The sequence below is a fragment of the Drosophila kikkawai genome, chromosome 2L (genome assembly GCF_030179895.1).
Source record: "Drosophila kikkawai strain 14028-0561.14 chromosome 2L, DkikHiC1v2, whole genome shotgun sequence".
In the NCBI taxonomy this organism is placed as follows: Eukaryota; Metazoa; Arthropoda; class Insecta; order Diptera; family Drosophilidae; genus Drosophila; species Drosophila kikkawai.
The window spans coordinates 22,978,698-23,001,665 of record NC_091728.1 but is presented as its reverse complement, the minus strand read 5'-3'; the positions used below and the strand labels follow the sequence as shown (position 1 = coordinate 23,001,665).

General features: G+C 47.4%; 1 protein-coding gene across 1 annotated transcript; it reads right to left on the bottom strand.

Annotated features, from left to right (window-relative positions):
• Nucleotides 1–1,318: 1,318 nt before the first annotated feature.
• esn (espinas) lies at nucleotides 1,319–22,686 on the bottom strand. Its single transcript, XM_017176485.2, has 6 exons — nucleotides 21,451–22,686; nucleotides 9,969–10,506; nucleotides 9,048–9,161; nucleotides 8,283–8,411; nucleotides 3,824–4,027; nucleotides 1,319–3,685 (listed from the first exon to the last, which is right to left on the bottom strand). Exons 1-6 carry the CDS (start codon nucleotides 22,443–22,445, stop codon nucleotides 2,240–2,242), a joined length of 3,426 nt encoding a protein of 1,141 aa, XP_017031974.1. The 5' UTR covers nucleotides 22,446–22,686; the 3' UTR covers nucleotides 1,319–2,239.
• Nucleotides 22,687–22,968: the final 282 nt, after the last annotated feature.

The following is a 22,968-nucleotide window of genomic DNA, read 5'->3' as shown; positions in this document are numbered from 1 at the left end:
GCATCGGCAAAATCAAAACAAAAGACGACTCATTAAATGAAAAGAAATGAATGGAGTTCGATTTCAAATTCTGTTAGCATTTAATTATTTTTTCTGTCAAATGGCTGCTGGCTTATTTGCTCTTTTAACCGTTTCCTATTACTGTTTTTGTTGTTAGCTCAAAATCGCCTGCGGTCCAAATGCTAAAATATTCAAGCAGTAAAGTTAAACAACAACAAATGCTTGATGTGGTTTTCGTGCCAGGTTTACATCATATTTAGTGTGAGTTAAAAGTTAGACTAGAGTTCTGATGGGATGACATAAGAGCGAAAGGTTGGAAAAAATAATTAATTAATCGCATCTGTAAGAACTTGCGGAGCTCCCTGCTATTAAAATAAAGTGGCCACTGGCAAGGCCGTATTTTAGTTTACCTTTACCTTTTGTTTATTACACTATTGCTTATAAAATGTATATGCAAATGTAATTTGTATAAAAAAAAGTTAAGGCAACCCCTAAATCTGAACGGGAGAAAAATCTTAGTTCGATTATTAATTAACTCGGACATATATTGTAAAAGGGGTAAACATCAGCCAAACGAATACGATTTAGACAACACGGTGTACCTATCGAGATTTGTGGCCTGCCTAAGCTTATACATTTTATTTAGGGATAATAATTCTTAAGTTTGTTAAAAAAAGGCGTGACTCAGCAAAACGGATTTGTACTTTAATTTGTTGAACAAACCTCTGGGTATTTCACAGTCGAGTACACTAAACTGTAGCTTTTCTTCTTGTAATATATTTCATTCTTTTTTATACTATTTGCTGTGATGCAATTCTACCTAAAAATGCAGTTATAGCTTTAATAATTGAAAAATTCATTGATGAATGCAGTTGTCAATCCATTTAACTTTATCTTTTAACAAATTAGTAATCTGTTAAGGAACAGCAATTGACCAAAGAGATAAGTGCTCGTATCTTTAACAGCCAAAACAAACTAAACTGAAAGGGTCTAGCGATATCCCTCTTTAAAATAGCTTAGGTATTATAATTACTTTAAATACTGTTGAGTACCATTAACTATATTATTGCCACCTTACTTTCTCTGTATGATTCGAAGCATATTTACTTACCTTATTAAGTTACATTGACCGACCTTCGTAGCTAACATTCTTTACATCTTTTTTAGAAAATGAATGTGCTCCCTCTGCTCATTAAGGCTTCAACTTGAACCTGATATCCCGAGAAGAAGCCTGTTCCCGGGATTAATTAAAAAAAAACATTGAAATTGTTTTAGAATAAAATACAAGTACATATATTTTACTTTTGATTATGTTTCCATACACACTTGTTGATATAGCATTGCTTAGACAAGTAAACCAAAGGTATCAAATAATTCTTATCATATGTTTTCGATTCGGTCGGCTGCCCAACTTTCTACCCTCCGAGAACCCTGGACACATAGTTAAGCCTTTATATAACAATTTCCCTTTCACGCTCTGGAGAAAGCTTGCAAATTACATAAAACGCTTGGCCTGCGAACAAAAGAATCTGTAATTTGATTTGCCAGAGAAAAGAAACCGCGAATGTTGTAAATGGTAATCGTTAATCGTTGTTTTGGTCGCTGGAAGAGCTGTTTCTCGAGGCGTTCTGCCTCTTTGCCATTTTAAATTATTGCACATTTGGAAACAGATAATACTTTCACTCTCTCGGAGATTCTTTTGTTGGCCGTCGGTTGGATTCGTTGGAATTTATTGTTCGTTGATTGCGTTGCTTGTGGTCTCTGCTGGTCGGTTGTTTTGTTCTGCTTAATCCAACACTAGAATACTTAATTAGTTATGGTAATGCCCCCACGGGCATGCGTATAGTTAAATGCAAATATGATATAGTTTCAGCTTTGTACAACGATTTCTCTCATCTCTGATCTCATATGTGTCTCGCACTCTGTGTATAATACATCTCGATATGTTATTTACAGTCACGGTCGCCACTTGGTGCCCCTTTAAAATAAAGGCCAGTGTCCTTGGCAACCGCGCTTAAGACTCTAGTTTTTAAAATCTTCAGACGCTGTAGAGGCGTCCGTTGCTGGTGTGCTGGGAGCCAGCGGAGTGGCGGGCCTTTCCCAGGCCAAAGAAGTTCCAGACCCGCCTCAGGCAGCCCGGCTTCTTGTCGGGCAGCATCAGACTCTGCTCCTCCAGGATCGTGTCCAGGATGTAGTAGCTGCTCAGGTTAAGGGGCGGCGGCGGCAGCATTGGGGGCGGTCAAGAAATAGTGCAGTTCTTGCTCTCGTGCATGATCGCCGGCGATCCGCCACCCACTACTCCCCCGCCTACGCCCACACCGACTCCTCCGGCGAGGCACGAGTCCTGGGTTAGCTTCTTCTTGCGCTCGTACGCCAAGGCATCGTTGGGCACGTAGGCCACGCGCACGCCGCCGTAGTGCTTGCGGGCGGGCAGGCGGTACACGTAGTCGTCCATGTCGCTCGATGAGCTGGAGGAGCAGGTGGAGCAGATGCTAGCCACGTCGCAGTTGTCCAGGTTGTTTAGCAGGTTGAGAGCTCCCGGCCCGGCCTGCGTCTGGGCGTTGTGCAGCCGGAGGTTGGTCTGGTTGATCTGCATCTCCGAGGAGCTGCGCGACTGGTTGCGACGTCGCCTCCGCCGGCGGGCGTTGGAGTTGTCCGTGTAGCTCTTGGAACGCGACATCGTGTCCTGCACACTGTGGAAACGCACCTCCTTCAGCGGCCGGTTGTCCAGCAGCTCCTCCTCCAGCTCCTGGTCCTGGCCCAGGGGCAACTGCACCTGGTTCCGGTTGCCGGCAAACAGCTGCTCGTAGCCGTCGTGGGGCAGCTCCCCCACCGGCTCGTTGTCCATCTCCAGCTCGTGGGCCAGCTCTTGGGTACTCTGTGTGAGGTCCGAGTTGCTCGGCGAGTTTAGGTTGATCTTGTCGATACTCTGGTAGCTGTGCGAGTCCTCGGCCTTTGAGAGCAGCATATCTGGCATAGAGTTGGTTAGCGTCTGGGTGTCGCCGAAGATGGATTTGTCGCCCGCACAAATGTTGTCCAAGCTGATGCCCAGTTCGGTGAGGTCGATGGGCGGCGGATGGGCGGGTCGTGGCATGCCGGGCACCCCTCCTCCCAGCAGCAGGTCCGCCACTCCGGCGGCCTCCATGCGTTGCCTTTCCTGCCGCTCCAGCAGATCCCCGGCACTGCCTGTGGCCTTTGGGTGGCCATGGTGAGGCGCCCTTCGCCCTGTGTCCCGCTCACCTCCCCCTGACCTTCGCGGTGACCTGGCTATCTGGCTGGATGTAGAGGCGCGATGCGTGGGCCGCAGCTGAGGGCCCGAGCTCGTGTCCGACGGCGTCGGCGGTTCGCCTTTGCTGCAGGCGATGGAGCAGTAGATGGTGCCCCTTCGGGGCAGGAACGGGCGTCCCAGCAGGGAGCAGCGGCAGGTGCAGCAGCTGAAGCACTGGTCCGTCGCGTGCCAGTGCTGTCCGTCGTGGCTCATCTGGCCCTGGTCCACGCCGATCACCTCGCCGCAGTAGTCACAGTACTCGGCGAACATGGTGTCGAAGCAGGCCAAGCAGTAGGGCTTGCCCTCTCGCATTATGTACCTCTGGCCGCCCAGCTGCTGCTCGCACTCCTGGCAGGCGAAGTGCTTCATGTGCCACGTGCGGCCTTCTGCCTCCGTACACTCGTCCGAGAAGATGATCTGGAAGGGGAAGAGCGAAAGGAGGAGAGGTGTTATCTCGGGTTAAATTAGAGTTAGGCCCAGTTGAAGAAGGACAAGGATGGGATTAGCTAATAGAGGTTCTAGGGCTAGAATTTCAATTTTGTAATAACCACTAACCTCGTCGCAAGCGGAGCACCGCGGCTTCTGAGTCTCAGCGTGGTGTCGCCCGCAGTATAGATTTCCATCTCTTTGAAAGTAGATCAGATCCACCAGCAGCTCCTTGCATACGCTGCACACGAAGCAGCCGGGATGCCAGCACAACTGGGCGCCCAAGCGTTGGGCAAAGACCACAATGTCACCACCCGACAAAGGCTCCTCGCACTGGAAAAGAGAGCAAGAAAGTCGTATAAATAAGGCAAATATGCTAGAGTTCTTCGAGCGATAAAAATCTGCAGCGTCTGGCTGCTGGCCGGCCAGAATTATTTAAGCGACTTTAAATGCTAAATAACGGTAATAAAACGCTTAAGCTTAACGCCCCACCACCCCAGTGCCCCTCCGGAAATGCCGCCAGCAAGCAAAGGACCTGTCTCCTCGGCCAAGGACACTCTGTCGTGCTCTGCGGTTTTTCTTTCTCGCCTCCACGGCGATTTTCCAAAGCGGAAATCATGCAAAAATAGCCGACGGCCAGGCTCAGCTCATCCCCAAAACCCAAAAGTACTCCCTGGTGGATAGCAGAGCACTTTAAGGACAACTCCAGGCTGCTGGAAAACCTCCAAGAGAGATGGCAGGCACGGAGAAAATGCGACGAGCAGGAAGCGACGCTTTTAATGACTGCAAAACTGGCAAGCCACGCAGCTCGAGACTCGTTAAATCCAAACGCGTTCGCATAATGAACTCATTTCGGACCAAAAGGGTTTTCCGCTGCAGGGAAAGGCTTGGTGACTTCTAATCGTCCCGAAATGAAGGTTCTAATTGAGTTCCCTTAGGCCAGACTATCAGGCAGGACAAGGGTAGAGGTAAAGGTCAGTGGAAGTTAGTTAAAGTCCGAGTTTTCCTAAGGAACTACTTTAATTAATTGTTGTTTTGCTTATGAAATCTAAAGGTATTTATATTTCGAATATTTTTGAGAAATTATCGTTTGTACCTAGGGGTTTTAAAATCCTTGAAATGGTTCCAAGATTAGCATCTTACATCGTAAAATAAAATCAAATTTATACGGAATTTGGTACCTAATAAAAGTATATGGCAATGGCAAGCTTTCAGATATTAAGAATAACAGATATCATGAGCAGAATTTAGAAGAAAAGTAAAATTACCTTCTTTGCTATAAAGTAATTACCTTGATAGACATGCAATCAAAGTTAAAAGCGAGTTACTAGCAAGGCCTGTGGACCAGAATCACATCTTAGTTCAGAGTCCCTGCCAATTTGCACCCTTATTTCAGGCAGTTGGGGAGATTGCTCGACTGCGTCTCCGTGCTCGCTTCTGGCTTGGCGCAGGCAAATTTCCCAATGCCACCGCAGAGACACCGCAAGAGGTTCTGGGCCCCATTTTGGAGCCAGGAGCTCCTTAACTTTCCGGGCTATTAAACCTTGGCGCGGGCGATGCTCCCGCTATTGTCGCTCCGCGGTATGTGTCCTCGCCCTGGACCGATATCCTCCAGCGACTCCCGCAATCAGCATTTACTTTTGCAAGCCATTAAGCATTGACAGGCGACGGCTCCGAGGGCTGACTGCACGGGGTTGATAATTTCCCGGCGCCCAAGTAGCTGCCTCCATGCGTCGTTAATTGTTTGGCAACTTCAAAAATTTATCGCCACGGGCCGAGGAATACGTAAACGTAAAGCCCCTGCACACTTTAATTAGGCAGCCTCCCCGCCCCACCGATATCCCTGGCTAATGACGCATTGAAGCTGCCCTGATGCTGGCCCTGCACTTTGGCCAGGCTAACCACAGAAACTCCTTCAAGAACTTTGGCCCAGGAAGCGCTTTAAGTAGTTTCTGCGGCGAACAGAGAGTGTTAAAGTTTTCTGGCTAGCCTCGTACCCCAAGCCTGGCCATTGATTAGTTTGTCTCGAAAATCTGTGCACTTAAAACGACATTTTTCATCGACTGTCGGACCGGGTAAATGTCATGTAAATAACAGCAATCGCTGCTCATTTATCTTATCAATCCAATTAATCCCCGCTGGCTGCTGGCTCTGCGCCAGACAATTATGCTATTGACAAATTGTCGCTGGCGGTGCCATCGCAGCACCTAACTGAACCGAGCTCGACCTGGCCGACCCGGGGCAGGAAGTGTCCTTGCTAACCCATTTCGTGTCCGGATTAATGCGACCAGGAGCGACAAACTTCGAAGGCAGACAGACGGGGCAAGACGGTTTCCTGCCCCGGCTACCCCTAAACAGCAACTCAAATTATTAATGACGCTCGTTATCATGCCCTTTTCAGTACATAAACTTTTCGCTTAACAGCCACTGCGCTTTACCTTCCTTTGACTGGTTTTTCCCTTTGTTTGGCTTGGCTACCTTGGCTGCACTGAGCGGAAATCTAATAGGTAATTTTTAAGTAGTATTAATATATAAAACTGGGAACAAAAGTATATTCAAAAGAAATGTTATCGGCTATAAAATATTTGCTCAAAATATATATAATCCGATTTATAGCCTCTATATTTTCCATATCTATACGAGGCTATTTCTTTCCGTGTCGAAAAAAATATATATATTTCATGCAGTTGAGTGCCGAGTCTGAGATGGCTTTTCTTGTAATTATTTCATTGTTGCCAGGACGACCTTTAGTGTCACATCCTTGTCAAAACTTCAGCTTCCGCTCTGCGCTGTTCGTGTGGAAAATCTGTCAAGGAGTTTGCCCCACCCTTCGCGCTCCTCGAATCCATTATTTTTTGGCAAAATCATTGCCAGTTGGCTGTGGCACACGTTGCGGCCCACGTTGCGACTCATTTACGCCTGACTGACTGCCGGAGCTTCCTCCCCTTCGGGATTCGGGATTCAGGACTCGGGCTTCAGGATCATTGAGCGTTTTCATAAATTTCCCCCATAATTCCTCCAAGCTTTCCACGCCATTCGATTGGACGGTCGGGGGTTGAGGCCTCAGCCTTTGTTCGCATTTTAACGTCCGTTTAGCAAGTCAGTTATGGTCTGTGAATTTTAAGCACTTTCAAAGGATGGCTTGGACTTGGATTTCCAAATCCAAATCCTTTAAAGTTTATCAGATTTTGCATGGTATCGAAGTGGAAAGTTTGGAAAAAGGGAATTTCCGCAAAGGATACGCAATTTTTAATAATTTACTACGTTTTTTCATTCAAAGAATCCTAAACTGATTGGGAACTAAAGAATAATTTGATAAAGATTTACAGACCAAAAATAAAAGTTCTCAAAACAGTAATGGATTATCATTAATCAGATTAAATCTACAACATTTCCTATAAGTATTGGATATATTAAAATAATTTTAATGCTTTAAAAACGTTTTAAAAATGGATAAGACTGCTAGTAACAAAATTAGTGCCCTTTAACTTAAACAAATTTAAGAGCTTAATTTGTAAGGCCATCTTATTTATCTATAAAGACATTGACTTTAGAAATGGAAACAATTATAAATATAAGTTTTTAGATTAAGCAGTTTCAATAAAGTTTTAAAATTACAAGACACCAAATTCCTGAAAGAAACCGTACTATATGCCAAGAATCACAAATACCATAAATATACACATGAGCATCAAGTTTTCTTGGCAAAGTTCGCACTGATTATTCGAGACTCTAATGAACTCCAACCTCAAAAGCACTCCTTCCGCAAGTTGGCTGGCCGTAATAAACCCGAGGCCAAATAAAACCAGACGCAAGCACACGGACACTGTTACGGAGGAGTCCCAAACCGCTGGATCCGATCCCCTTCCGCCCGCGCACGTAGCACACCAGACTTGGTCGGTTGGTTGGAGTCGGCACCCAAGCCCAGACACGCAGCATGCGGCATAAAGTTTTTAATAAGTTTTACGAGTGGCGAATGTGAGCACAATAAAATCGAGCTGCCAACTATCTGCCGGCAAAGTGCGAAATGACCAAGTGCGCATCGGGCCGAAAGGGAGAGTCCTGCCTTAACAATGCAAATTTCACTGTGCCCGGACTGTGAAAGGATGCAGTGGCTGCCACCTCGACATGGCCCATGCCCCATGCCACATGCCACTGGCATTGTGCTTCCATCGCTTTCGTCGCTGGCCGGCAACTCCATTCACTTTTCGCGCGAGGAAAAGCGCGAGTGCGACTCTCTTGGCCTTTATGTTGTCAGAGCCAAGTCCCTGCAATTGTTTCTGCAACAACGTCTCTGCTGAAAGTGTACTTAATGAAATCTTTTTGTCATCTTTTACTTCGAGACGTTTGAAAGTTTCCCCCTCCAACCCGCTGAGACCATTGTTTTCCCGGGCCATTGTCATCAATTTTTTTTTGCAAGAAGGAATCTCTGGCGCAAAAACTTTGCCCGGACAGCCAGCCAGCCAGGCAGGCAGAAATGAAATCGAAACGACTCTTCATCTTCTGCGCATAATAAAATGCAAATTTTCGCAACAATTAAGAGTGCGGGAAAGGGGGAAAATGGTGAAAAAGTTGTTCTCAAACTTACCCCCTTGCAGGGTCGCTCGTCGGACAGCAGGCGGACGGCTCCGCGGCCGAGGGCCTCCCGCTTCCGTTGGGCCGAGAAGATGCGCAGCTCCTTGCGCTCCTCGTCGCTCAGCGAGTGGCAGTAGCGCACCTGCGAAGGACACGTAGACAAGGTGGAAAGGTGGAAAGTTAGCTCCTGTATTCCTGAATTTTAATTAAGGCCACTCAAAAGGCAGTGGCAAGTTTTTTAATCTCGCCGGGCCTTTTGTGAGATTTTCTCTGCGTTCTGTTTTCAATGTGCCCGCGCCGGGCTAATTATACATTTTTGTCACAACGAGATCTTGGGAAAGACTTTTTCTGGTTAAAAATGCTCAAAGGGAAAAATATTTCCTTACATTATATTTTTTACAATTTTCATTAATTATAATTTAACAAGAAAACTATGAAGGATCTAAGGAGATTCAATAAACTTTAAATTTTAAGTTACTTTAGAACCAGAGCGCTTTACATTTAATAATACGATAAGTAACAGAAAGAAAGAGGTATCTTCTTATTATAAAGTTTTTATTTTAACAAAATAAAACTTCATTCAATCATAGTTAAAGTGATTTCCGTAATCTTTTTTATTTTATATCAAATTTAAATGCAGTGTTACTTCAACGTTTTTCTCTTCTCCTGTTTCCTTCCGGCCAATTGTGATTTTTTCTTTGCCAACTTCCGTGGTTTTAACCGGACTCCCTTTTGTTCCAACTTCTACCGAGTTCTTTTTCCTTTTGCCAATACTCACCTCGTTATCTTGCGGCGGCAGCTGGTGCAGCAATTGCTTGACGCGATACTTTTCGCCGGGACTGTTGACGTAGGGCACTTTGTCGTCGGGCAGTTGGCTGAAGTACAAGCGAACCTGCGGCGTGAAAAAATGGAAATGGGAAAGTAGAATTAGCTTCCGCGCAAACTTTGGCACAAAGGAAAGTGTGCTTTTAAAATCAAATAAGACAAATCATAACGAATTTATTGAGCAGCTTCACGCCCACTATGTCGTGAGGAGGAAAAGTGTCGCAATACCCAGGGGAAGTTGAGTCCACGGAAAACAGAAAATCTCTGGCTTTTCCCAGGAGCAGTTATGCAAGACTCCGCCCCGCACAAAAACATAAAAAAATTGACAGGCATTTCAAGCTCTAATTGCTGCCAAATGTATCGGCAATTTAATTACAAAACGCTTTCGCTTTCCACCAGCGATTCGGGAGCGATAATTTTCAGGGTGTAATTAAAGTGGTTTCCCGATCGATTTCCTTAACCGTGCCAGTGGCCAGCGGCAAGGCATTGAACTGGATTTGGGAGAGCGTGGAAAATCGATCGAAAGCAAAAGCGACCAGCGGGTGGCCAAGGCCCCCGGCACATCTCATTCCACAGCATTGCAGAGCCCGAGATTTCACTTAATTAGTTGGGACAAATCGGAACACATGTCGGGGATGATGACGACGATAAAGTTGGGCTTTCGTTGTTTCATTGAATGCCCTTAGGTTGGGTAAAAATCTTGAAAATAAATGCATTTTCAAATGGGTAAAGCATTTAAAGGCTAATTAGCAACGAATCAGACAGACAAGTCCCTCAAGTAATGAATGATAAATCATCATGATGTTCAGTTACTATAGTAACCCACATATATAACCCAATAAGGTGCAGTAATCATACAAGTTTCACGCCTCACCTGGTCAGGCCTTAGTCCCGGCGGCACCCACGTATACTCCTCGAGGGCGCATCCGCTGTCGTCGTCCGACTGCGAGTTGCGCTGGAAGTCCAGTTGCTGGTGATGGTGGCTGGGGTGGAAGCCATGTCCCGCTCCTACCGCCGGCGCCGTCTTGTAGCTGGCTGTGCGGAGCGGAGAGGCCACCGAGTTCAACGGCAGATGGCTGGGCGGCTGGCAGTGGCGGCGCTGCAGAGGAGAGACAAAGTGGCTGGTGGTCCCCAGGGTGCCGCTGCCGCCACTACTGCCGCTTGAGGAGGCCGAGGGCACGTCCAGTGCTTGTGTGGAAGTCACATGGGTGCCTGCCGACTGAGGCTGGGCTTCCGGGCGATGGGAGGCGTAGGTTAGGCCCGCGCCGCCCGCCTCGATTTGGAGCAGCTCGCTTTCCGTTTGTGTGTAGTAGCTGCTGCTGGGCGGCTGCTGCTGCTGCTGTTGCATTTTGCTGGTGGTGCGGGGTGCGGGCGTGGGCTTGTATTTGCAGGAGGATTGGCTGGATTGGGTGCTGAAAAGAGGGGAGAGAAAGAGGTGCAATCAGTACAAGGTGTTGATGAGGAGTTGGTTGTCTTAAAGCATAACTTGTCATTATAAGATAATCAGGTTTAAAGTTTGGATAGTTTACTTTCAATAACTACAAAATATATAATATGTAATAAAGTAACCTTTAAAATAGAGATACCATAGTTAGTTACCCAATGTTGCTTTCTAACTATCGGTATTACATACATATTTTCTTTGAGAGATCTCAGGCTCCATGTCTCGCAGATCATTCTCGATTCCATCTGGCTGCTCACTCGCCATTAGGCTACTAAAAAGTAGGAAATCCATTCTGGTCGAGCGACTCTCAGGTGCAATTACTGCAGCTGTGCATGCGTGCCCCTCCCAGGGAGTCGGAGGCCGGAGTGACTGCTCGCTTGACCGCTGCCCACAGTGGCATCTTCTCTCTGCGCCGCTTTCTGCGGCACTTTCACTCGATTCGTGGCACGCCGCGCGATTATGCAGCCAAGCAGAGACCGAAATCCAAGAAATTCCAGCATATGGTCATGTCTTGGCTTTAATTCGCCTTTCCTACTGGCCCGAGTGCCGCGTCAATTAAAGTCATTTGTTTGGCTCAGAGTCGAGCGCCACTGCGACTCCGTGTGGGGTGTGTGAAATATTAAACTGTTTCACTCGCAGTCGTACGAGTTGCACAATATCCAGAGCATGAATAACGGCCACACGGGGCCATTAGGCCTTCCAACATTTTTGTGGACTAATCAACGTGAGAAGAAACGCCGAATGGCGGCGATTTGTCTTCGCGTCTTGTGAGCGTATGCAAATCAAAGACATCTCATCATCTCACAAGCCGAGTTTAGCCTTCTGTTAATGAAGCAAGACCCCGGGTGAATGTGACCCGCGTACTCGCTGTGCCGGACGGATGACCAGGAGCCATTAACACCTCCAGATCACTCAGGCAGTCAGGCAGAGCCACTGGAATGTGTGGCCATGTGAGCGAGGAGAAAGTTTTATGGCCACCGCTTTTGTGGTTTTCCAATGCAAATTTCAGTTGTTCGCGCCGGCAGGTTCAGTGCCAAAAGCTGATCGATCGCCGCGTACTTTCTAAACAGTTTCGGGCCAGGCCGACAGCCAAACATGGCCAGAAGCCAGGGCGTAATCTGTCACCCAATGAATTGCCAATTGTGCTGCTGCCGATTGAGTTTGATAGCGGAAAACAGCGAGCAAGCGCCGGGCCAAAAGAGCCACGCCACGGCAAGGCAGATCAGATCAGATCGGATCGGATCAGATCCATTCAAATCAACACAAATCCCAGTCGCAGCTGCCAAATATGGCCAGCAGTGGCTCGGACTCGGCCTAGACGGTTTTCGGGTTTCTCTTTTCGGCCAGAAGGAAACCTGTTGACGCGACTGCTTGCCTGCCTGCATGTCTGCATTAAACGCCAGTTGGCCAGGCGCAAAATACGCAAAAATGCCGCCTGTCCAACTACGGAGCGCGGCCTGGACATATACATAAATTTGGGTTAAGAAGATTTTGAGTTTATTTGGTTTGATGTCTGTCATTTCCTTGATGGCCTGTCGCAATCGCGCACGTCTGAGGATAATTAAAAGTAAATTGTTTGACACTCAGATCGGATGGGAATGGCCTGGGAAATAGTATGTATGGCTATGGCTATGGCGACTGGCGATCCGGTCTTTCGCCATTTTCGGTACGAGTATTTTGAAGACACTTTTGGAAATTATCTTCGTTTATTCGTGCCGTCGGTTTATGTCTGAAATAATGCACTGGTTGCACTGAATGCTTCTTGAAGTGTGCCAAATAATTGGGTTTAGCGGATGCAGGCTTGAGAATTTGTTTAAGCTTTGATGCGCTCAAGGAGGGATGCCCAAAGGCATGTCTTGTGTTGTGTGGTTCTAACTTGGTGGCTAAATCTAGGTAGTTTTAAAGTAATTGGATATTTTAACTATTTTCCTTCACTATTTCACCCACACATAGCTCTGTTCATCCCATATTATCAGTTTTTCCCAAGTCTCAGTTTCGCTCTTCACTTTCTACGGAAAGCGAGCTTGATATAAAGACCCATTAGCATAGGTTTTTTGAAAATGCTGCTCTGATGAGGCGGCATGCTGTTTGCTTTTCCTTTTCGGACCATTAGTCACCTGTAACACTTGTAATTGTCGTAATCCATTTACGCTCTGTATGCGTTTCACACGCCCATAAGAGGCCCGTTCCAGAGGCCATAGCCACGCCGTTCCTTTCGAATCGATTTATCTGCCCGCTTTTCACATCTCCGATCTAATCCAATACAATCCGATCCTCATTAACGGTCACTTGGGCAATTTCAGCACGTCTCGCGCTGCTCAAATGCCAAATCGCAGCTATAATAATATCTCAATTATGTGCAACACCACAGCATCGATGGCATTTCTATTCGTTCCACGATATCGCCGCTGTGTTTCCACGATTTCATTAAATTTTAGACACGCAGTTTCCCCAGAAAAAGCCTCAGCGGGAACACGTAACTGGTTCAAAACCATTTGGGCTCTCGGAAAAGCAGGGGAAACCCGTTCTCCGACGGGGATCCGATTCTGGGAACTGCGAGTGCACTACGACACCGAACGGCAGCAATTGAAATTAATACGTAACATGCAATTCCTAATAATTGAACAGAGTCCGGCCAGCCAGTCCGCATTAAATTACTTTCACAATTGGCCGAAAGATAAACGCCCGTCTCGGCCGGCTTTAGGCCTGGCATTAGGCCCGGTAATGCTTGATTATCCGTGGTCAGCACACGATCTGCGATCGGGGATCCCCGATTTCTGATTCCAGATCCTGAGATGCCGATGCCGATGCCCAACCGAGAATCGCATTTATTTCTGGCCCGGGGGCGTGGCCCACTGCTGCTAGGTTCAGCGCAGGGCCATTATGAAATCTCGTTCAATGGCCCCCCCAACTCGTGACCTTGTTGCGTTGCGTGTTCCATTGTTGGGTCGTTCGGAACGACTCCCAAATGCAGCCCCTCAAAACGCCACAATTTATTGCCTGGCGCGGCCGGGTCTCGGGTTAAACTGCCGCGTTTGACTGCCTTTACGTCACACGAATAACCATAATCCCATCCGATCCATTCCGAGTCGAAAATGAGAAACAAAAAAGCCCGTACATGCAATCGCGTCATATGTTGCACGTGTTGCTGTCGCTCAGCGTTTTTATGCATTTCGCTGCGCGTTTCCCTCAGCTTCTTCGCTTTCTTTATGGGTTTTTGTACGAGCCCGGGCACATTTTGTGTGCCTGTCCGCGGCTAGACCTCACCTGGAATCGGGACACCGCCTGGGATGGGTATCGTATCTGGCTGGGATTGGGCCTGGGTCTGGAGCCAGTCGGGCCCGTTGCACGAGTTCCTCGCGTCCCGCGAGAATGTGTGTGCAGCAACGCCTGTTTAAGTACCGCGTGGTGATTTAGTGCACTCGTACCGTTAGGCGGTATTCGTTATACGTTATTCGTTATATACTCATAGTGAGCAGTATAGCGTACGATCCGATCCAAGGCGACCAGGGATGCTGATACGCTATAAGCAATGAGCAAGCTGCGCAGCGCCTTCCAGAGGCGGATGGGGAAAATTATTTCCAGAGGGACTTTGCAAAAACTAACACTATTTCAAGATTTGATTTGCAATGGGGTGATGTTTTTGAATTAATAAACTATATGTCAACCTGGGTCTTAATTGTAATAAATGAATAAGAAACTATTTTTTACACTAATTTAAGAGTGCTGTTTGCTTATTTAAGACCGTTATATTCTAAGGAAGAACGTATGCAGACAGCCAGATCTAGACTGGTTAAGAATAGGAATGTGTACATAAAATAAAAGGTCCAGGCTCTTAAGCGCTCTTTTAATCTTTGTTTTTGAACAAAACCTATTGAGTTACGCATCTTAGTCCATATATTGCACTTGCTTTGACTAGCAATACTGTAGTTATTATTTATAAATAAGAATATTTAATTCAAGAACCCATAAAAGTTTATTACTGAACTGGTAATAGGTTCTAAAATAACAGTAAATAAAGTTTACTGAATAAACTATCTGCAAAATAGATAATATTCTCCATATACTTCTAAAGTATAAGAGCTGGTTAGTTGTTTGTGTCAAGATAATTGGTATTGCTATTTATTTAAGATAACATTTTTATTTTGGCTATAAAAACATATGCCTGAAGCCCCCGTTATCCCCGTTTCTTGCCGCCACTGGCACTCAAGTCAAACAAGAGCATCGTGGTCGCCAGCTCCAGCATCTGCGCTTTCAGCAGCAGCGGCAGCGACTAAAATGCATAATTAATCGGCGCGGCCAAAGAAGCGGCAGCCGGTGCATTTGGCCCAAGCCAGCCCACACTCGCGGTTTTAGAGCGAGTTGCTAATGCCCCTGCTGCTGCTGTTAGTGCTGCTGCCGCCTCGCATGTTGCATGTTGCAGGTTGCATGCGGCAACTGCACTCAAGTCGGGTTTGAGTCGAGTTTTTGAGCCGAGCTGATTCGCGTTCCGTCATTAACAGCTTTTGCTTAATTTTATTCAGCCAGCCACTGCCACTGCCACTCCCCTTCCGCCTACCGCCAGCCGCCCCTCTGGCCGCGCTGTCAGCAGCTTCGGACACGTTTCAGCGATTTTCATGTTGCATGGCTCGCTCTAATTTATGCAAAATGCTGTTCTTCTTCTGTAATTCAACTCGTGTATTCGCCAGCTACATTTTGCTCTTTTTCGAGGGGTACGACCACTTTTTAGCGAACTTCGGCCAACTAGTTTGCTTTTGCTGGCTTCATTAGCCCCCAAGTTGATGGCCAAGTTTTTGTTTGTTTGTGGATCTGGCTGCTGCCTTATTGATTTCCCTGGCCAAGCGGTATTCTGTTGCCGAGTATTTATTTGATTTTAATTGCTTTCGAACAAATACATTTGTGTTTGGAGCAATGTTCCGCGATCAATGATGGATGGATGTACATACATATGTGGTGTGGTGCTGAGCTCTCGTTCCCAGACACTACAACAATTGAACCATTTAGTTAGCTGTGAATTCCTGGGCCGAAAGATTACCTGCCAGTGATACCGCGACTCCCACAGTTCTTAGACATAAATTAAATATCTTCTCTAATTTGATGTTCTCTTAATGATGATGATGAGGTTGATGATGATGCGGATGATGATTGAAGCCGGTGATAAATGTAATTGCTTTCGCGGCAACTATGTTGCCGTGTCGCTCTCTCATGTCCCATCAAATTAAGGCACATCAAAGCAGAGATTATATTTGGGAAGCTGGGGCCAGAGTCACAATAAGTTGATTATATTAAAGTGCGTTAAAATCCTCCGAAATAATTGACGCGGCCCAAGACTGTTTTCGTAGAAATCGGAGGAGAACAAAGGGTGGAGAATGGAGAATGGAGAACAGAGACTGGAGAACGGAGAACAAAGAACGCAGCCAAAAGACACCGAGGAAAAGCAGAGCACAATTTATTGTCTGTGCTCGTATGACAGCCGAGCAAATCCAACGGAGCATGAAGCGCGAGCAGAGTTCCAAAAGATGGATGAATGGATGGATGGATCGCTGGATGGCCAACAGGTGGGCAGTGCCTGTGCCTGGCTTCACCTGTTGGAACGTGGGAATCTAGTTTCGTTAGCGACAACCCCCCCGAGATGGCCGAAAAGCAATTACCGAAAATAATGTAAGACCCAAACAATCCCCCGGGGCCTGCGGTTGCACTGCCTCCGCTCCCTAGAGTCACCTGACCATGACTGCACAGCAGCGGAGGGGTAAGTGCAGCCAGCTATGACCGCTCTGGTTCGAGTCTCCGCTGCAAAAGGATGTCCAGCTCTATAATTAATGAGCAAGGCTCTCCCTAGTTATACACTTTCTCACGCACTACCAATTTCCAATTTTCAATTTCCAATTGGAGTTCCACTGAGGCGTAAACGGATTATCTTTTGCATGCGTTTGATCAACCGCCGAGACTTCCTACATGAAACAAACGGACAGCGGACAACGGACAACGGACAAGCTGAATGACGGACAAGCGGACAACGGACAACGGACACTCACTCACATAAGCCTGGCTAACTGTAACTGTAATGGCAATCGCCATGCCAACGTCAAAATCGTGTAGGTCCCCGCTCAGAACATGACAACTGACAAAAGCAACAAGCATCTGACAGACAGGCGACAGCGGAAGGGAGGCAGAAACAAACAAACAAACAAACAAACATCGGAATCAGCATCTGCATCGGCGGACAGCAACAACATTTCAATTAACAAAGGAGCCAGCCAGGGAGGGAGCAGGGAGCAGTCAGAAAGGGGTGCTCCCATGGAGGAACTAGACAACGTCGTCTTCTAATCGCCGCCTGTCAAAATAAAGCTCGGTGCCAGCATCACAGGGGAACCTCCTTGGGCACCAAGGCAAACCACACTGAAAATATCCAAGTCGAAATTGATTTTCCAAGCCTTAGGCGTCTCATTTACTCATTAGAATTTCTGTCTAAGTCCCAGTAAATTTCAAAATAAAAAACATTTCTCCCCGTGCACTAGCCAGCCTCCTGATGCTTCTGGCCGCATTCATGTGTATCTGCTAAAATGCGCAATTAAGTCATCAAATGTTTGGCCTGAGAGTGTCCAAGCGTCTTGACACAGCCCCAAGCCCACAGAGCACCGAGTACGCATTAGACTAATGCATTTGGGTGCAACCAGGAAGCCACCAGCCAGTCGGGCCTGGTCTAGTCTTGTTCTGCCACAGAGAGGGAAACTGTGGAAGCTGGGAGAGGGACTCTGAGAATGCGAAAATGCGAGGCCCCAACCACCGACTTTTACTGCTTCTGGCCGCGGCCGACTGCTAATGAAGCCTGAATGGGTAGACCGAGAACGAGACGGAGACCGGGACTGTGAACAGGATCTGGCTGAGATCCGTTAGGAGCTGGCTCCAATTTATCAAGTGCCATTGCTAGGGCCGGCCAAAGGCCCAGCGGCGTCTCATTAACGCTTCCAGTCGCGTAGGCGTCGCGACATATGGGGGAATTCTGGAAACCACTTCGGATTCCGATCCCGCGTCCCATTCGGTTTGATGCTGACGATTGTGTCCAAACTGACCCAACTCACGTCCTCCCGATGGCTCCATAACAGCAGCCTCGATCGATGTACACGGAAATAAACAGAAGGTACTTGTACTACAACATTTCAATGTGCTACTTATAACCAAAATCTGCAGGAGGTTATTCCTATAATATTTTTTATATTTTAAAGACTCTATCCTAATGGTTGCCAAACCTATTAGGCACTCTTGCTACCCTTTTATTTTGGAATAAATTATCTAAGCTCTGCACTTGACTTTCCACTATTTGTTCAGTGTAAGAGCCGCCGTGGGTACACGTGTTTTCATTTCGGATAAATTGCGACTGGGAATCTGGAATCGGGGATCGGCAGAGTAGAAATGCATCCATCCAAGTGCCGGCTTTCTCCGCAGAAAGCCTCTCGCAGAGGGGCGAAATTAATTTGCGGAAATCTCGACTCGAGTGGCTAAAATATTTCAAGAAAATCACGATTATCAACTCGAATTCCAGCGGCAGACCTGTGCGGGCGATCGGCCAGACACTTTCACAAGCTCTCGGCCAAGTGACATCTGTGCTAGTTTTGCCGGATTTGCATTTGATTCTCATTTAGCCGCCGCTGCCGCCGTCTGATTGATGGCAATTTCTAAAGCGTGTATTTCTGGCGCTCTCATGACAAATCAATTCGGAGCGTGGGCGATCCGCAGAGTCTGCAACTATATAGCTGCCGTGGTAATTGTCCACAATTTGGCAGCGATTTGTAAGGGGCATGACGGGCAGAAACCGCTGCCCACCTGTATTTGGCCAACAAAGCGATGGCCATTAAATTAATTACATCGGGCTGCGCACTCCTCCGATTTCAATTAAACGTAAATTACGAAAATTAAACGCAACAAAGAGCCAAGCTAACCGACCAGTTTCGAGGCTAGATGCCGAATCCCGATGGTGGCTAGAACACTTAACTTGGTTTACACACGCTCCCCAAGACCCCTGACTTATGGCCACTAAATTCCGCGTATCTGTACGTATATGTATATGTAATTTGTACGGATAAATATGGCAAATTGTTGGCGGGGAATCCGAGGAGAAAAGATAATCATAATCTGGCGTGGGGAACAGGAAATATAATAAGCCTCGAAAGCAACGCCCTTCAATTTGCTTTGCCCCCTTCCCCCGGCTAATTTTATTTGCGGTTTTCGATTTTATTTTACCAACACATTTTCAGCTTGGCAAAATATATACCCTCTCCCCTCCGCCTGCTCGTTTTCTGGTCACTTTTTGATTATAAATTGAATTTCCCCAGCCCGAGACGAAATCAATCAACTCGTCTGTCGTCTTCCCCCATTCACTTGTAAATCGTTGTTTTCTTAATGCGTTTTATGGATTCACGATTAGGTGTTGAGCCAATAAAATTGGGTTCTGACGCAGACAAAGGCCCGGGCCATTAAGTTGGCTTATACAACCTTTCGGCCCGGGGATTGTGTCACACTCTCCCGGCGGAGGTTGAACTCTGCGACTTTGATTAGTTTCGTTTGCTGACAGCACGAGAAATTGCTCATACGCCCCGCGAAAAAAAAATTAATTAGAAAGAAAGCCAGCCGGGACGAAGAATCCGCCCCACTTCAACGGAGCGCAGAGCATTAAAGGGGCGTTACTTGATATGTCTGCGAATCGGTTAAAGTCAGATTAATGCCCAGCCAAGGCCCCGGTCGCTCCGTTTGTCGGCCTTTTGCCATTTCAATTAAAATGCCATATATCATGGCCAAGAGCCTTTCCCAACTACTGCGCACATCGAATGCAATTAAAATCAAATGCGTGCCTCATTTTTGAATCAAAGCAAATCGTAAAGCGATAAGCCAGCCATGGACCACCCGAGAGCTCCTCGCCTTTGCCATTGCCAACTTCAATTAGCCCGACCTAGTCGGGGGCCCAGACCCACATAGCCGGATGGCCGGCCCTCTTTATTTATTTTATTGTTGAAGCTGGGCTAGGAGCGAATTCCTATGCAAAGTGTTCTGCCGGCCAGGCGCTTAATTACGCCCTAAGTAGCCGCCAGTCAATATTGATTTTGGCTCATTTAAACTGGGAATTTAATAGGCCCAACTGATTGCTAATGGATTCTGCGGATGTGGCTAAGAATAGGCGGGCTCATATTACCAGTTCTTAAGCGGGAGACGAGTGTGTGTTCACTTTTTGCCTTTTTTTTTTAATTTTATGTCCGAAACCGAAAAATTCTAATTAACAGTTTGTGTAGATTTATGAACAGAAGTCCATGCAGATGCAGTCGAGCGAAGGGAATGCAGAAGATACAAAGTATGGAAAGAATACAGCGAGAGAAAAATGTTTTAAAACCTTTAAAGTAATTTAAAGATATCAAAATAAAAATGTATGATTCGATTGATTAAATCAATATTATTTACCTTTAAAATATAGATATATCAATTTCTATTTTATCCATATTTCATATTAGACCTTTCTTCTCGATAGACATCCCTGAAAAAAGTTAATCTGCCTGCAATTGGGTCCATATTCACTTTAATATAATCTTGATATACCTCCGTTCTTCACTGTGTACCCAAGCGGAGATCAGAAGATCTCGAAGATACCGAACACCTTATCGACGAAGGGCATCCTGCGCCGGCAGGCGGCAAAAGGAGAACTCAATTTATGGAGTCGACGCGTGGAATTTACGAGATGGCAGGGATCTCTCGATCGTGGATGCAAACACCAAGTGACAGGACAGCCCAGAGGGATGTACCCACTGGACCCGAAGTTCTGCCAACTTCATTTAGCCGCTGCCGTTGCCACTCAGCAGCCGCTGGGAGTGCAATTCATTGGGCAAGTTAACAAAACGCGACAAGGGGGCGAGGGCAGAGCACGTGCTGCCGGCCGGAAAGTTGATAAATAACTTTCGGTGTCAGTTTTGCAAATAGTCGGGCATTAATAACACCTTCTTAGCGCGGCCCCAAACAGTCGCCTACAGCGGGAGACTGAGCCTCTTATGGCGGATTATTTCTGCCATTATTCAACGGCGACCTGCAAGAATTGTACTTTTCAACACAATTGAAACTGAGAAGAGTCGCTGAATACTAAAAGATCAGGTGAACATTATAAATTGTCTGCCGAAGAGGGGTTCAATATTTGGTATGAATTTGTTAAAAGAAGTTCAAAGAATCATTATTAACAAGAAGAAAACGGCAACAACAAATAAGTATAATTATAAATCAACAGTTTTTCATGGAATTTGTTTGATGAAAATGATGGGAATACACTTTAGAACGTAAAAGTATCGTTATAACTACACTTAAAACCAATTCCAGTCTAAACAAATCCTAGGTAAAACAAATTAAAGTTGAATATCTATAGAAGTTATTTTCTTCTGTACACCAATTGAGGGTAACAAAATATTTGGCCATCATTATCGGCTTAGAAAAAATGTGAACGGAAATTGCTGAACAGTAGTAGAAAGTTTCTGGCCTAAACAGCAGCTAAAATCTATTAAATAAAATTTAATATTTGTAGCCTCTGGAGAGGAGGAATTCGACCTCATTCGATGTGGAAGCTGCTGGGCCCCTGGCTCTTGCACAAATTTCGTTATATTTCATTTGAGAAGCCATAAAATATGATTTCAGTGATTAGAAACAAAGCTCCAGCTCGAATCCGATCTGAGAACTCTGCTCATGCTCGTATTGAGCTATTAAGGAGCCATTAAACTGGGCCATAAACTCCCGACTCCCCCCGCCAACGCACCACTTTATAGTCACTTAAGGCCAAAAATGCAAAGCTCATCAAATGGATTTCAAATTAGTTGACCCACCCCACTCCGGCCGCAGTTATCGCCGAGAGTTATGGCCATTAGAGATAGGCCAGTCGGAGACTTACGTTTTGGCTGCTGTCGCTGCTGGCGGCGGCGGCGGCCTCTTTGAGTGGCCATCAAACCTGGCCAATTGTTCTTCAATATCGCTGAGCTGGATATCGTCGGCAATGGCCAGGTTGAAGCAGAAGGCGGGGTCCCTCCTGTCCCGCTCGATCAGCTGCTCCGTGTCCTTGGGATTGAGCCACACGGCGTTCCTGCTGCGGCACAGGTTGAGGTTCCTCAGGTCGCCAAAGTGTAGGGACACGGTCGGAGGTGGTTGAGGAGGCTGCTTCTGGATCTTGGCCAGCTGGGCGGCGCTCAGGCTGCCCGTCAGCATGGCCACCTCCACATCGTCGTCGGTCTCCCCGTTACAGGAGATGCCGGAGGAGTGGAACTGCTCCTCGCAGCTGGCCTTTTTCAGCTCGCAGCCGGAGGAGGACTGGGCGACGGCCATGGCCAAGGTGGGAGCTGGCGACTCGTTGGGCAGCTCCAGGGCTATTTCGTACGGCGCTAGCGTTATCCTGGGCTTCGGCTTGGTCTTGGCCCTCACCGCAGACTTGATGATGCACTTCGCCGGCGGATTTCCTCGGTTCTTGGAACAGCTCGCCTTGCCTGCTGCTGCCTGCTTCCTGGGCGAGAGCTTGGTCACCGTGGACAGGCGGGACTGCTGGGCGGGGTTCTTCTGCGGCACCTGTGGTGGCTGAATCCTTTCCTGCTCCCGGCTAGCCAGTCGCTCCCTGCCTTCCCGCTCCGCGGAGAGGGCCCTCCGGCGACTTCGGCGAATGCTGGGCATGTTCCGGGGAAAGAGCTTGCCCGCCTCCGCCTGGGAGCTCTTGGACAGACTGTCGCAGCTGCGGTGGCGCGTGGGGCTGCCACTGCTCTCCGTGGTGGCTGTGGAGGTGCTGGCGGACCCATCGAGGGTGGTGGCCAGCACTGAGGCGCACTCGCTGAGGTTCAACACGGGATCCGGCTTGACAGCCTGCGGCAGGCGGATCCTCCACCAGCGCTTCTTCGATAGCATCTTCGTCACGCGTCAATCACGGGTCGCGGGGCAATCAATCAATTGACACATTAACAGGACGGGAACACCTTGGCCCCACCTGGTATGCGGCGGCCTGCAATTACTGTCGCCAGCAATTAACGGGCAATCCGCTTGCTCCAATTACGTGCACTCGCGCTCGATAGTTGGGATTGGACTGTATCGTGTATAGTCGAAGTCGGGGTTTGGTAGTTCGCGGCAGAACAGCTCGCACACCGCTCGCTTTGGGGCTGCTCAGACAACTGAAGATCGCATAGAAAGTTGGCCGAAAGGCGGCGAAGAACCGGCTACTGGCCAGGTTGGTGCAGGTCAAACTCACCACCCGATCTGGGCAACTCACCACAGCTCTCTCTCGCTCTCTCTCTCTCGAATCAAGTGCAGGTAACAGGTAACAGGTGCCACCTGAGTGGAGTGGCTCCGGCGCTTGAGTGCTTCTGGAACGAGCCGCATTCTGGCCGCATTTATTAGCCAAGCCGAGCTACTGGTTGCAAGTGGCAACTGGTTG

Bases quoted from the DNA above. Each gene is read 5' to 3' on its own strand.
- esn (XM_017176485.2), bottom strand. From the start codon at position 22,445: ATGCTATCGAAGAAGCGCTGGTGGAGGATCCGCCTGCCGCAGGCTGTC. The intron at 8,412-9,047 runs GTGAGTATTGGC...TGTCCTTCGCAG, and splicing joins TGCCGCCGCAAGATAACGAG to GTGCGCTACTGCCACTCGCT. The intron at 4,028-8,282 runs GTAAGTTTGAGA...TCTCTTTTCCAG, and splicing joins ACGAGCGACCCTGCAAGGGG to TGCGAGGAGCCTTTGTCGGG.